This window comes from Zymoseptoria tritici, chromosome 14 (genome assembly GCF_000219625.1).
Source record: "Zymoseptoria tritici IPO323 chromosome 14, whole genome shotgun sequence".
In the NCBI taxonomy this organism is placed as follows: Eukaryota; Fungi; Ascomycota; class Dothideomycetes; order Mycosphaerellales; family Mycosphaerellaceae; genus Zymoseptoria; species Zymoseptoria tritici.
In genome coordinates, this window is record NC_018205.1 from 553,407 (window position 1) to 567,928 (window position 14,522).

At 47.8% G+C, this 14,522-nt stretch overlaps 2 protein-coding genes across 2 annotated transcripts; one reads left to right on the forward strand and one right to left on the reverse strand.

Moving 5' to 3' along the window:
• Positions 1 to 4,164: 4,164 nt before the first annotated feature.
• MYCGRDRAFT_51613 (uncharacterized protein) lies at positions 4,165 to 4,785 on the forward strand (the record flags this gene model as incomplete). The annotated part of the gene is made up of 1 exon (XM_003847381.1): positions 4,165 to 4,785. A coding segment is annotated over one exon (621 nt), but the record flags the coding sequence as incomplete, so codon positions are not given.
• Positions 4,786 to 5,810: 1,025 nt separating this feature from the next.
• On the reverse strand, positions 5,811 to 8,303 carry MYCGRDRAFT_51651 (uncharacterized protein; the record flags this gene model as incomplete). The annotated part of the gene is made up of 3 exons (XM_003847413.1): positions 5,811 to 6,129; positions 6,193 to 6,891; positions 6,952 to 8,303. The coding sequence occupies 3 exons, from the start codon at positions 8,301 to 8,303 to the stop codon at positions 5,811 to 5,813; spliced, it is 2,370 nt and encodes a 789-aa protein (XP_003847461.1).
• Positions 8,304 to 14,522: the final 6,219 nt, after the last annotated feature.

Genomic DNA, 14,522 nt, shown 5'->3' on the forward strand with positions numbered 1-14,522 from the left:
AACCTAATGTTTGCTCCCCTTAAGATATTAAAAGGGAGGCTTAGTTTCTCTCTCTCTGTATAGTATTAAACATATTCTCTACTTCTTAAAGATAAGAAGTAGTAAGAGGTTAGGCATCTTGCCCTTAGGCATCCTAGCCCTAATCTTAATCCTTAGTATAGATAGTATAGACTTCCTGTTCTATAGTAATAGGTTGTATTAGTTATAGGAAACTCTCCCCCTAGAAGTCTAGGATAGTAGGTATTATGCTATATACCTTATCCTTATTATGTGTTATATAAGGAGAGGTTATAATCTTATGCTAAAACCTAGTAAGGGTAGATAGTTTAAACTTCTAAACTATATAGTTAGTTAAAGTGTTCTCCTGGAATCCTAGATTTTAGTATTTCTCTACTCTAAGATAGAACTTTTATAAATTAGGTCTCCCCTAATTATATAAATATGCTCTGCATCTAAATCTCCTAACCTTTGTTAGATTAATATATAGAGTTCTAGTATTAAGATCTTAATTAAATTCCTAAAGAGGAATCTTATTAGTTAATAGGCATACTAGCCTGTTAGTAAGGAAGATTATATATGTAACTGCAAAACTCTAGAGAGGAAGAGGTAGGCTAGAGTTAATTATTATTGCTCTTGCCTTATTAAGGATAACCTTATTAGATAATTCTGCGATTCTATTCTGCTTAGGAGTATAGGGAGCTAAGAAATCCTATCTTAGTCCCTTATTCTCTGCAAATGTAATTAGATTATTATTATTAAACTCTCCTCCTCTATCTAAGAACTAGATCTTAACTATCTTTTTGTACTAGTTAAATATCTTAGTAGTCTATTTCTTAATAATTTGTGCAGCTTGTAATTTAAGCTTGCAGAAGATAGCCTATCTCCTTCTTAACTTTGTATTAGTAATTATAAGGATGTACTTGTATTTAAAGATGTCTAGTAGAAAGATTAGTCTTATAATATTAATATAGACCTTATCTAATAAGGATTAAGGTATTAGTCTTAGAGTTCTTAACACTACTCTTTGTAACCTTGCAAGCTTGTATAGCTTATAGTGCTTAAGTATAGATATATTAATCTGCTTAAGTCCTTAGACTTAAGCCTTTGTTATACTAAGAATCTTGTTCCCTATATAGCCTAGTCTCTAGTACTATCTTATTATATTAGCCTTAGGTATAGCAAAGGCTAGATAGGACATATTCCTGTTAGTTATAGAAGCAACTTTAGTACTCCCCTTAGGGAGAGAGATAGTTGCATTCTAGAGGATTAGAACATTATAAGTAGACTAAACCTTGCCTATCTTCTTATTATTCCTTAAAATGCATAAAGATAGCCTGTCTAGGTAGACCTTATACTTTAGCTAGAGAGTCTCTGCTAAGATAAGGTTGTAATTAGAGTTAGGAGAGTATAATATATCTTATAAGGTAATGTTTAACTTATTCTCCTTATACTTTATTATAATCCTTACACTTCCTAAGTATATAACTATGCTTTATCTAATAGCTTAAGAGAACCTAATTAGGGTTTCTAGGGGTTTAAGGTCTAAGAACTAGGACTTGTTATTAAAGAAGTAGTATAATATACTAGAATCCTAGACAATAGTGTTACTCCTTTGTATTCTAGTAGTAGCAATTGCTGCTCCTACAAATAAGCTGTCTAAATTAGAGCCTAAGCCTATATTAGAAGAGGAGATAGGCTTAATTGCTATAGTACCCTTTCCTCCCTTCTTATTATATCTCTTGCTCTTGTCTTAGGACTTCTTCTTGTCCTTATTAGATCCTCCTTTTCCTCTATATACCTAGGACTTTAAGGCCTTATTAGGGTGCTTCTTAAAGCAATCTGTATTTATGTAGATATAATAGGTACACTTAGTATACTAATTATTATCTACTATAGTACCCCTAAATCCTCCTGCTGTCCTCTATATCTGTAGAGGAGGTTCCTTAATTAATAAGGTAATTAGCTTTTTAAGAATTGTGTTCTTAATATAATAGGATTGTCTCTAGCTTCTTAAGTATTTTAGATAGTAGAGGCCCTAGATAAAGAATAGCCTAATCTGCTTATTACTAAAGGTAAGCTTTAAGACTAGAATGTTCTTAGACCTAGAGTATTGTTCTGTTATAGAGATGTACTTATAATGCTACTTCTAGAAGTCCTTATAGTACTTCTAAGTATTTGTTCCTTAGATCTTAATATTACTAATTCTAAGAATCCTTAGGCTATTATAAATATTTATAGTTATAATAGGCCTGTAGGTAGCTGCAATAGTATTATATAGTTCCTTAGCTGTCTTCTCTATATCCCTAAAGTTAGGCCTTAGAGATTAGTTAATCCTTTTGCTAATAATCCTGTATATAATTAGGTTATACTTATACTAGACTTAGAGAGGAGTTAGTCTTAGTCTACTAGTTAGAATAGGTTCTGTTACTAGAGTATCCCCTCCTTCTTTTTAGGAAGGAGTTAGAGCCTAGGAGGATAAAGCAGTACTCTCCTTAGTTAGTAGAGAGGGATATCTAACTTTAATTCCTAGCTTTAGTTAGGTAGGGCACTAGGGAATATTATAAAAGACATAGCCTAACACCTCCTTGTTTATAAGGGCTGCTTTAAGCATCCTTAACTAGTCTAAGAAGTTACTTCCCTTTCTTAGGACTTTATTCTCCTTCGCAGTCTTAAACTTATTAGCCTATATTGCGGCTGTTGTTGTAACTAGCTCTTTCTCGGCTCGCTAGTTAACTGTCTAAATAGTATATAGTAAGGTTCTAGTAGCTACGCTTAGAACAGACAATTCTTCCTTAAGTGTGCAGTAGTTACGCCGGGCTTATAACCTGTTATAATTAGACTTAAGCTAAGTAGAAGAAGACCTCTAATTAGTAGGTATATATTATTATGCAGAGAGAATCTTAAGTGTAAGATTCTTACTTTAGCTATCTATGTGTGGGAATGCCTTAGCACTAGTCACGTGCACTTTACTAATGGTCAGTCTGATGATCCACAACACCGCCGACCCTGCGTCGGGCGTCAGGCACTACGCGCTTCGCACCAGCGCACTTTCCATCGCCTATGCCTTCTTCGGAGTACAACGAGAGAGTTTACGAATCGACGGAAATGCCTCTGTCCTGACCAAAAGAAACGTACGATCTGGGTTATGACAGGTATGTAGTGGAAGAGACCTCTGGAAACATTCACGTTTCGGCGGAGAGCTCTCCAAGGAACCATCACACTGTCAATTAATGTAGTCTGACAGACTGTAGAGCAACCCGAAGGGTCCCGAAGGGTTCCGAAGGGGCCCGAAGGGGCCCAGGCTTCATCAATGTTGATTTTATAAAGCCGAACAAGGAATCCTCGAAAGTGATGCAGGTAGGAGCGCTTTATGCTAGTCATGTGTATAAAGCCGAATTTCCGGAAGCCATACACTGGCGGCATGCCATGCCTTGGCCTACTTTGGTGCATTGTTCCTGTTTCAATCACGTTTCTGGAGAACCGTCAGCTGTGTGCGATTACGTCCTGATTACCGTCGATCATAGATTCCGGAAGGTTGATCCCCGGGAGTAGTCAGTCTCGTCCATCACTCAAGAATTCACGATTGACTTGCTATGCTGATGAGGAAGACTTCCACAAGTAAAGCGTAGCAAGCGAGGGGTTAGAGGTGCATGCTGGTGACAAGGTCTTGTGGTCGGCATGAGACAGCAATCTAATTCTCATTGTAACTGTTTGGTTCTGGCCTCGGAGAGCAACGATTTTGAGCTCAAAATTTGCATGAATGGTTCACCTGAGGCTTTCTGTGTGTCACAGCCTACTTTAGTATCCATGGTCCAGCTTTGTTGTAGTACGCCTTACCGTGCATCCGACGTTTTTGATTTAAGAAGCTGAACAACTTGAAGTTTTGTGTCTCACTTGAACCGAACAAGTGGAAAAGGGTAGCTATGGAAGAAGACAAGAGTCTGGAACACCTTTGAGCAGCAATGCACAATTTCTATTTACAACGCTACACCCTCCATTCTTGGAGTTCCGTCAAGTGCAAAGATGCCGGCAGATCCGCGAAATTTGAAGGAGAACCGCAAAGCGTACGTATTCACACTTAGACTACACTTAAGCTGACTGTAGATCAGCCTCGGAAGGGAGACAGTGATATTGAAAGTCGGAGACGACAAAGATGTCATTGTTGTCCACAAAGAGCGATTGACGGACAGCTCTCCGTTCTTCGCAGCGGCAATGAAGAAAGATTGGAACGAGGGTCAAACCGGCGAGATTCTGTTACCAGACGACAGCTTCCAGCAAGCGGAGCTGTACGTCAATTGGCTGTATAGCGGTTTTTTGTTCACTCAAGACGCGACACCGCCTTGCGAACACGACAGCACAGAAAACAAAACCTTGATTGCTGCCTACATATTTGGCGAGAAGATTCAAGACTGCAACTACAAGGATGCTATCATCGATGCCCTCATCTGTGCAGCCGGTACGAAGGATGTCGAAGGTATGCGATGGTATCCGACGGGCATGACCGTGGACTTTGCATTCGATAAAACGCCAGAAGCATCTCCGCTACGCCGATTGCTGCTCGATATGTACCTTCGGCATGGTCACAAGGATTGGGTGAGCAACAAAAATGTGGACTTCTTAACGCTTCTCGCTCAGGGATTGTTTGAGGTCAAGGCTTCGTCATCAGGTCCGGATCCGACCGCATCGACAAGCAACAGCTGCTCGTATCACCAGCACGCCAAGGACAAAGACTGTCACAGTCGGAAAATGTCTTCGAGAGCCCAGACAGGCCCTGAAGGTCCTTGAGTACGTGATCATCTCCATTTTCAACACTGGGAAGAGATGCCCAAGGAGCGGGAGTGGCGAGCAGCGTCGGGCGGGAGACCAGGGGAGGAGGAAACTTCAAAACGCAGAGACGCGGCACAGGACGCAAATCTTGGAGAGACAAAGAGCGGCCGCATTTCCAAAGATATCGGGATATGGTGTACACCAAAGTCGACGAGGACGACCGGTCGCAGGTTTTGCACCGTGTTTGTGCGGATCGGCGCCGGAAGTCGAGTCGATTCGTTTGGAGGGTCGATTCGTTCCGGTAAGCATAGAGGTGACGCAAGACGGTCTGCAATTGCGGCGTTACGTACCGTAGAGCGTTCAATATAGCTTCGTCGTCGTCGACCTTCTACTTGGGACCATTCGAAGGGCGCTAAACCGCATTCTATCGAATTGTCACGCTTTACCCTAGATGCGACTTTCCTCGACGACGGGACGTCGGAGCGATATATTTCGATGGCGGAGGATAGTATGAAAACTATATAAGACGCCCTCCAATTGCAACGTTGTACGGATGGCTCAATGTGGCGTCGTCGTCGTCGTCGGTCGTGCTGCTAAGCGGAATTGTTACGCTCGCCCAGTACGCGACTTTTCTCGACGACGCGACGTTGGAGCGGGACGATGCTAACGGCAGCAGGTCATATACACAATTCGCAATGTACTACGCGATTATGGCGTTGTTTGAGCCGCTCAACATAGCGTGGACGTTGTCGACGTTCGCGCTGCGTAGTGCACTGAGGCGTGCTTGACTCAGGGTTCAGCTGCACTCTTGGCATCCGGCTTTGCGACGACCAAGAATCCCCTATCTTCAACGGAACCCTTGCTCAATCGAAACAAAAAGGATACTGCGTTACTCGGCAGACCCCAAGCATGCTTCCCATGCCAATCTTGGCGCGAAATTCGACGATAAATTCCTAGTCCAAAGCGCCAAACCGGTCCCGGAACTGGAAGGAGAATAGTTTTGTCTACTGCTGTTTTATGTCCAGCTGTACATCACAAGACCACTAGAAATAGCTCCTCGAGTTGATAATGCTTTCTTGAAATGAGTTCTCGGCGCTGGATCCGCCCTCGTTGATTGATGGCTCGATGCCCTCGTTTCGGTATATTTTCTTGAGCATTGAATCCTGTTCGACGCCAAACAGCGTGTGTTTGAACTTTTCCAATATTTCGCAGTCGACGTGAGCTGTCGGTGAGATCGGTGAAAGGCGGCGCAAGAAGCCGATGGTGCGTTCCAAAAGTGTTCGGAATTTTGCGCCGTCTACGAGAGGCCCCATGTACCTGTTGTCATGCACCGCAGATAGCACCAACATGTTGCCGAATTGTCTGGAGCGGGTGTCAGTCTTCAGGCTTGTCAACAATGGAGGGACGAAAAGGATGAGTACCTACGCATGCGCCGTCCCGTGAATGTTGGTAACAATTAGCCGACCAGGAATGCCATCAAAGGCGACAGTGCTTTGCATCGCCGCATCGATGCAACGTTTGGCAGCGGCCCAGATTTCTTGATCTGGAAACTGCTGGATGGCTCTGAAAATGTGAATATCTGCCTTGTCGCGAGGGTTGCCATAGCCATCTCGAGCAGCCTCTTCCACATTTTGAGCATTGTCGCGCACATACGGCATGATGTGAAGCGCATAGTCCAGGAAAGGTCGGTTAATAATGTAACGCGTTCCCCAGTACTTTGCACGTAGACGCGCCGCCAATATGTCTTTCGCTGCCGCATCTTCGTCGTGCCATTTCAGGGAGTCGGGGAGAGCCTCTCGCCATTGCTCGAGAATGGAATCATGGCTCCTGAGCATTTCTTGCACCTCTTTCAGTGGTTTCTCAAGCGAGTCGTTGCCGAACAGCTCGCGGTGCACCTGATTCAGCCTCCGTCGCAGGAACAATTGTGCAGAATAGAAGATGAGCACATTTTCGTGTTTGAGGCTACCGTCGGAGTGAATTCCAGTGTACGACTCATTCTCGTTCACCTTGTGAGGCATTAGGAGACGATGTTCAATGTTCTGAATGCCGCTAGCTGGAAGTTTTAACTCAGCAAGAATGTCGCTTTCCAGCTGTAAACATGTCCATGATGCAAGCACGATCAAACTTTGCCGAGTATCCTTGATCCGGGCCTGGGAGTTTAAGAACTGCGTCCGGCTTCCGTACATAACCCAGTAATTGTCTTTATATAGCTTGTAGCGATCGAGGAGTATGAGGATAGCACGGCCTGCCATGGTAATCCAGCTCATACTCTCTTTGACTCGAGCTAACTGACCTTTATAAAGTCCCGCCAAGAGGAACATTTGTGCGTGGAGAAGATCATTGCCGTCGCCCTGGTCGCCCATGATTTCCGCGGCTTCTGCGTAATAGGCCATGCCGGGTATAACGTCCAGATTGCGAGGACGGAATGTAGTGGAGAAGCCCTTTAAGGAGGCACGGGGACTTCGTAGGTCTAGCATAAGAACGGTGCCATCTGAGGGGGAAGTGGTCTGCGATGTCGACGTCGATGTCGGCGACACGGGAGGTGGCTCCATATTTGCCGACACAGGTGAACTGCCCGCGGAGCCCCGGCTACCAGATATCTGATGCACGACGATCTTTTCTTCCAACTGACTGTCAGGGACGATCGAGGGCAACGCGTCCTTATGCTGGCAGATTTTTCCCAATGCCATGACGAGGTAGATGATAGCGTTTGAGGGAGATCTCTCCATGACGGCCTCTCTGGGCAAGTCCGGTTCAGAGCCTGAACCGCCGCCAATGTTGCGCGCTGCTCCGGATGTATTCGAGCGTTGCCTTTTCAGAAGACGCTCGTTGTCGTCGTTGCCAACCGCCCGCGCAGCCTGCGGCCGCCTGCTGCTGTATCTCCTGATGAATTTGTCGAACATTGAGTCTAGTTGCCGTTTGTCCAGGAACGGATGCATGACGTGAATGTTACGCATGTAGCTCTTGTACAGCGAGAGGACCGTCTGGGCATCGAGGTCCAGGTGGCCATCGGCATTGAGTCCGCCCACGCCATACGGCTCAGATCTGCCTGCATTGCCACTCGATGTCGAAGGGGACCCCATTCCCCGCATACCTTCAGTAAGAGTCCTGTGGTACGCAGCGTCGCCACTTGCGTCGCCCTGAGCAGGACTTGCGTGACCTCCGGGCTGGGTGCCATCATACGCATCGATGCCCTCTCCTTGAGGCCATAATCGCACCACGCCGCGGTCCTCTGCTTCCATCACGTACGCGTCGTTGCAGTTCACGCCGGCTCGCTTGAGAAGCGGGCGGACGCTCGGCCATAAGAGCAATAACTTGTGTGGAGCGGTGCGATGATCTTCCAGATCGGGTTTTCGAGATGACCGTGGAGCCAAGTCCTCGTCCAAGGACAGTTCCGGTTCCGCAGCACTCACGGTATGATTGAAATGGACAGGCGGAGCATTAGTCTGAGTTTTCTGCTCGAAATTTCGCAATCGAGCCTCGAATTGATCGATCTTTGTAGTCAGTTCTGTCAGTCCTTGCGAATGTCTCTTCATGTATTGGAGGACTTCTTCCATATTCTTGTCGATCCTAAGCCCTGTTAGTGAAAATTACAGTACGCAGCGGATCACTGACTTAGCAGGAGGTGTATCGCGGTATTGACACGACAAATCGTTCTCTTTGCAGAACGTACAGGGCGATCCTTCATCGCACTTTTGTTTGCGCTGCCTGCATTGCTCACATGCCTGGAACGAATGAGTCAAGTCGACATTCCCATGATTTGACACACCTACTTGTGTTGCACGTGTCGATTTCCGTCTGGGGCCGTAATTCACGCTTGCAATCGGCCTGTAGGTGGGCGCGCCTCCGTGCATCGGTGGTCCTGGAGGCGGATATGGCTGGTGGTGTTGACCCATAATTGGAATTATCGCATACGGGGGATGCTGTTCGTGACGAGCCGGTGGTGGTTGGAACATGCCATGGTGTGGTACACCATTTGTCGGCGGGTACCCAGGGTGTCCACCATGATCTATAGGCTTTGGAGGTGGCGGCGCGCCTTGCAGCCGCGGCTGTGCGCCGTCGCGCCCAGACGACGAATGTGGGAAGTGCGGGTGTCCTTCGCGCTGCTGCTTGTGGGGCGGTTGGGGGAACGGATCGTGGTTCGATTGTTCGGAGCTGGGAGGCCGCTGGCGCATAGGATGCGGATTATATGGGCGGAAGCTGCTGCTACCGCTGCTGCTGTTGCTGGTGCGGATACAACTAAGGCGGAGGAGCTTGATATGGCTGATGGTGCTGCGGCGGAGGCGGCGCTTGGTGCTGGGCTTTCCCGTGCTGCTGGGGGATTGTGATGGGACGGAAGAGGTGGTTGCGCAGAGTGCGGCGGAGGTCGAGAGTCGTGGTCGGTAGGGGAAGAGGAGTGGGTTGTTGGCCGTAAGGCGGCGGTCCCCTCTTGTATGGGTCCATAATGTAAGTTCTCGAGCCCTGCAGTGTGTCCGGCTCTCACGGCGGGCACACAGGGATGGGCGCGCGCACAGAGAGACTCAAGGCGACACGGCCGACGCCCAGGTGATCATTCGCAGTCTGCGAAATGCGAAATGGTCGTGGTGCCGCAAGAGCAGAGTGCCACGAGCGAGGCAGAGTTGAGGTTCACCACCCCACTGGTAGAGCCGAAGTCCATTGCGACCCGGCTGCGGCGCCGAAGTCTCGCAGCAGCAGTCGCGGAACTCTGTCCGCAGACTGACTTATCATAAGATTGTCCAATCAACGCCTAGGAGGCGAGCGGACTGTCGGCTTGCGGCATTCGATCCTTGCGTGCTGGCTCTAACACATGTGAGATGTGCAGGGATCACACAGATATTCCGATTTTTAGCGCGCTGGTACTACCATCCGTGCAGTAGCGCGCTGGTTCTAACACATGTGAGATGTGCAGGGATTACACAGATATTCCGACTTTAAGCGCGCTGGTAATACCATACGTGTAGATACGCAGGGAGCACACAGATCTTCCGACTTTTAGCGCGCTGGTTCTAAATGCGTAAAGTAAGCAGGGATCACACAGATATCCCGACATTTAGCGCGCTGTTTCTACCATCCGTGTAAACTCGCAGGGATTACACACATCCTCCGACATTTAGCGCGCCGGCCCTGCATGCGTAAAGTAAGCAGGGATCATACAGGTATTGCGTTTGGCGCGCTTCTCGGCAGCGATCTGCATTATTGCCGAAGAACGGACTCGCCGCGACGCTCATGCACCTTTTACGCAATCGCCGCCGCTTCGCAAAGGATTCTCCAGGCACATACATGTGGTGGAGGGCTCATCGAGAAGCACACACCCCGCGCTCGCCGCAACATATGACATGACTGGGTACACAAAGACCACAGTGGATAGATTCTCGACTGTTATCGGACAGCTTTGCTCCGACAGGCACAAGCACGCAACTGGCCGACGGAAACGAGACTGAGCATGAATGCGCAAGCGACGAAAGGCAGAGACCTTTATCAATGTGTATAGAACGTGTTTCCAGCGTGCTTCTTCTCTCCCAGGCTTAGACGCGTTATTCACGTTGTACGACTTATCTCCTTTCCCTTGCGTCATTTGGAGGCGACAGAACTCCGACAGAACTCCTCGCGGGCGACAGTGGGCCTCGCGGGCGACGAAGTCCATCGTCGGCGGCGGATCGCTATCGCGTTCCTTCTAGTCAATACGTGTCTAAATGCGATCAGCTATGGGAGTAGCCACAACAAACAAGCGAAAGCTAGTGGCTTAATGAAAGTGGCCAATAGCGAGGTATCAACAAGCGGCACAACTAGATTACCGGACGAAGACAACATGTGCTGTCCTTCGTGTTGTCATCCGAGAAAGTTACATGACCAAAGTGAACATGACCATCGGGGCATGTATTTGGCAACAACAGCCTCGGAGCACTTATGCGCCCACAGCGCATTCTTCAGCGCTATTCGCGATGGCACTCCATTTTGCTGACCCTCCGTGCTATGCGACCACGGAGTTGGATGGCTGGTCCATAAGTCTATGCGTGAATGCCTCGCAAATATCTGAAAAGTCAGCTGTCTTCGAAAGCTGATAGCCTTACACTAGCTCCTAGGTGCTCCGTGGTACCTTTGCAACGAGAGGTAGTCGAGTACCATCATAATTTCTCCCTCCAGGAGTACGGCAAATCCTGGCATCAGGAAACAGTGCATTCATCTGACTCATTGATGACTCGACTGTACTTAAGTACACTCACGAGCCTAGTGGCGATATGACTCGACTGGAGATCGAACACCAAATTCTCACTACGGTGGGCAAGCATCCGGGAATTATTGCACAGAAAGGTCTTTTAGAGCAAGGCCTATACTTGAACGTGCGGCGAACGGGACAATATACTGGTACTTAGCCGAGTCTGGTCATCCGACTCCAACTTTGCAGCAGCGATTGACCTGGTGTCTACAGTTGGTGCAGGCAATCAAGCATGTGCACTCCAAGTGCGTTATCCACTGCGACATCCGACCTACCAATGTACTCCTTGACGGAAACCTTGATGTGAAGCTCGCCGACTTCCAGGGTAATTCTGTTTCGAAGGACGGGCAGGTCATATTAACAGGATAAAATGGCGAAAGGTGCAGATATCTCTGCCCTCGAGACGATGAGTTCAGTGCCAGTGTGGCAACAGACCTGTTTGCGCTTGGGTCTACTCTCTACTTCATTATGTCAGGCCACGAAGTGTTCCCGGATATTATTGGCGGAAAGGAGGGATGGGACCAGGTCGTCAGGACTCGTTTCGAGAGCGACAGACACAATGGATGATGCTGCTTCAGAAATCCTTGCTGTTGAGCGAGTGTACCGAACCACAGAGCTGAGAAAATCTGCATAACACTGCATGAAGCTGCAGAGAACTATGAATGCCAGCGAAGAAAAGAAGTTCCGATAAGCGCTACGTGCGCATATCTCGCTTGTCGCCCGGTTGGATTGGGTCCCGGACGACTACCACATCTAGACTCGCTCAATCTCCAGCTCAGTGACCCCTCTCTGCTTCACCTCGCAAGGCTTTGATTCACGAAGGACGGAGATACCGCGTCCTATGTAACATTAACCGACGGGATCAGTTTTCCAGAACGCCGAACACGGAGTGCGACTCTTGATCTTTACGGCAGTAGAGGAGCAGATGCTACGCGGTACTAGCCACGCGATACCAGCTGCATCAAAACCAATACTGCCGGAAGGCTCGCCATATAATGGAGCATGGGCTGCTGGCCATTCGTTGATTTCGTTAGCTGTTTTGTCTGCTCCCCGGCCTCGTTCAGGAAGTCCATCCCTGCAACGCTACCGTACCTAGACAGAGTCGCTGTGATACCAGGCGACATGGCGAATCAGCTGCAGGAACTCGAGGGGCATTATGCCCATAGCGCGCACAAGATAGACCAGTGTCAGATCTCATCAGAATGAACATTCGCGAGTGCTGGCGGTTCGTTGTGCCGCATCGCCCAGCACTCTCGCTTATAATGAACTCGAGTACATAAGCGTCAACGCATGCCTTTCGTTACTGTTTCAAATCACACCTTCTTTCGCACTGTGAGGAAATAACAACCAAGATCCCCTGTTCCCAGTCACGTAACATTTCTAAGATGGCTTATATGGTGTTCACCGCGCTTGTCTGCGGACAGCAGTGTGCCAATCCCGATTGCAAATTCGACAACATCTCAGGAGCCCAGACCTGCGAGAAATGTGGCAAGAACATTGGCAGTCCTGCTGGACCTAAGAAGTAGCGGTTAGAGAGAAGGCACGCGATGGTATGTCTGCTATGACAAGATAGTCTGAACCTGCTGATCACGTCTTATCTAGGGGGTATAGAGGGGAGACATGGGTCCGAACCTGAGGGAGAGAGAGACATAAGACCAGTCATTTCCGTTGTTGCCGCGCGCGATTCAGTTCGAAAGCAATTCCCAAGCCGCCTGTTACGCGAAAGTCTCTCATCCTGCCTCCTTGATGCTTTGCATGAATCAGAATAGAAATGAAGTGGTTGAAGTTACCAGGTTCTTCGTCCGGCGCCTATTCTAAGAGTCAAAAGGGTCGGGACGCCAAGACTTTTTGATTTAACTTCAAGTTCTCTAACACCGGGTAGACTGATATTACACACCTGCCCTACACCCTTAAAACACTATGAACAGCGACAACATTGAGTTACTATCTTTACCTCCTGTGCATTCTCGTTATTTTGAGCTATTAATACTGTCGTTACTATTAAGACTCGGCGCGCAATCGCTCCTCGAACTTTCCAGCCTCTTATATAAGGAGACCTAGCCGACATTCTTCTACTAAGACTCCTAAGACTCGCTAACACCCTCTATACACGACTCTACGTACACGAGCGACGATATACGCGATATAGCATCTTCTGACCGTCCCCTAAGCCCTCCGGAAGACGCATACTCGCAGTTTCAGATACAACTACTACTAAGCTCGGATATACTAGAGCTAGAGCCGGCATTGCTAACAGAGACTTAGGTTATTACCCTAAGCAATAGGGATCCTACTAAGGAGGCTATATAGCGTAACGGCAACGACAACAACACTAGCTATATGCTTACAAGAAGACGTGCAAGAGCATTGTCGTTGTCGGCTAAGGGCGTAGTAGAGGTAACAACAACGCCGGCTAAACGAACGAGAGCCTCGAAGTTAGTAACCTTTGAACTTCCTCCTAGCTACATTAGCAGCGATACAGCAGTGCCTCGAACAGGCGGCACAGCAGCCTAAATGCCACCTAAAACAGCACCTTAGACGGCACCTAAGGGCACGTCTCGTACTACTGTAAATGCTAACAAGAGGAAGGCCCAAGCAGCTAATAAAGCTACTAAACTAGCCGTTGCGAGGGCTGCAGAGGTCGCCGCTAATAAAGGGCCTAAACCAGCTACTAAGCCGGCGCCGAAGAGGGCTCCAAAACTACCACTACTATCGTCTGATATTAATAGTAAGTTCTACGATCTATCTATTAATATAGCTGACTAACCTCGTCGTGTTTTTAGTGCCGTCCGACGACTATAGCGTGGACTAGGAGCCGTCTAAGGAAGCAGCTAATTAGCCGACTTAGGACGAGTCGTCTTAGCCGACTTACTAATCCTTAACACCGGTAGCCGTAACAACTTCTAGCTCTGCTACTAAACGCCGCAGGACTAATAGCCCTAAGCGATACAAGATCCTCGTTTTCTACTACATTATGTTTAATAATTAGGAGATCAACCTGCTTAATGCCGTATACACCGGTAAACGCATGCAGTTGCAAGGCTTGCTGAACTTAGCGAGGTTAAAGGTAGTAGACTACACGAATAAACAGGGCCTAAGGAAGCGGCTTGTTAGACGAGATGGCGTGTTAACGGCACGCAAGCACGGCGACAAGGTTAACCTCACCGTAGAGTAGCCTAAAGACACTATAGTCCTTAGTTATATAGAGCAGCTAACTCCCTATATTGCATACCTTAAGGGCTATCCTTTAATTAAGCTAGATATCACAGAGCGTTAGCACAACCTTCTACCGTCTACGAACGCTAGTACTACTGCTATAGACTCCGACAACCTTATGCTAGTCGAACTAGACTCTTAAGACACGCTAGTGCTAAAGGGCCGCAAGTCCGCCAACGACAAGAGCAAGGAGTTATATAAACAGACTAAGAGCTAGTTCCGCAAGCTTATTAACCTCTACAAGTGCACAGATAGATTCTATAGCACCGGCTCTAGCAAGACGACTGCGTAGATAGCCTGCTTCGTATAGCGTAGTATGCAC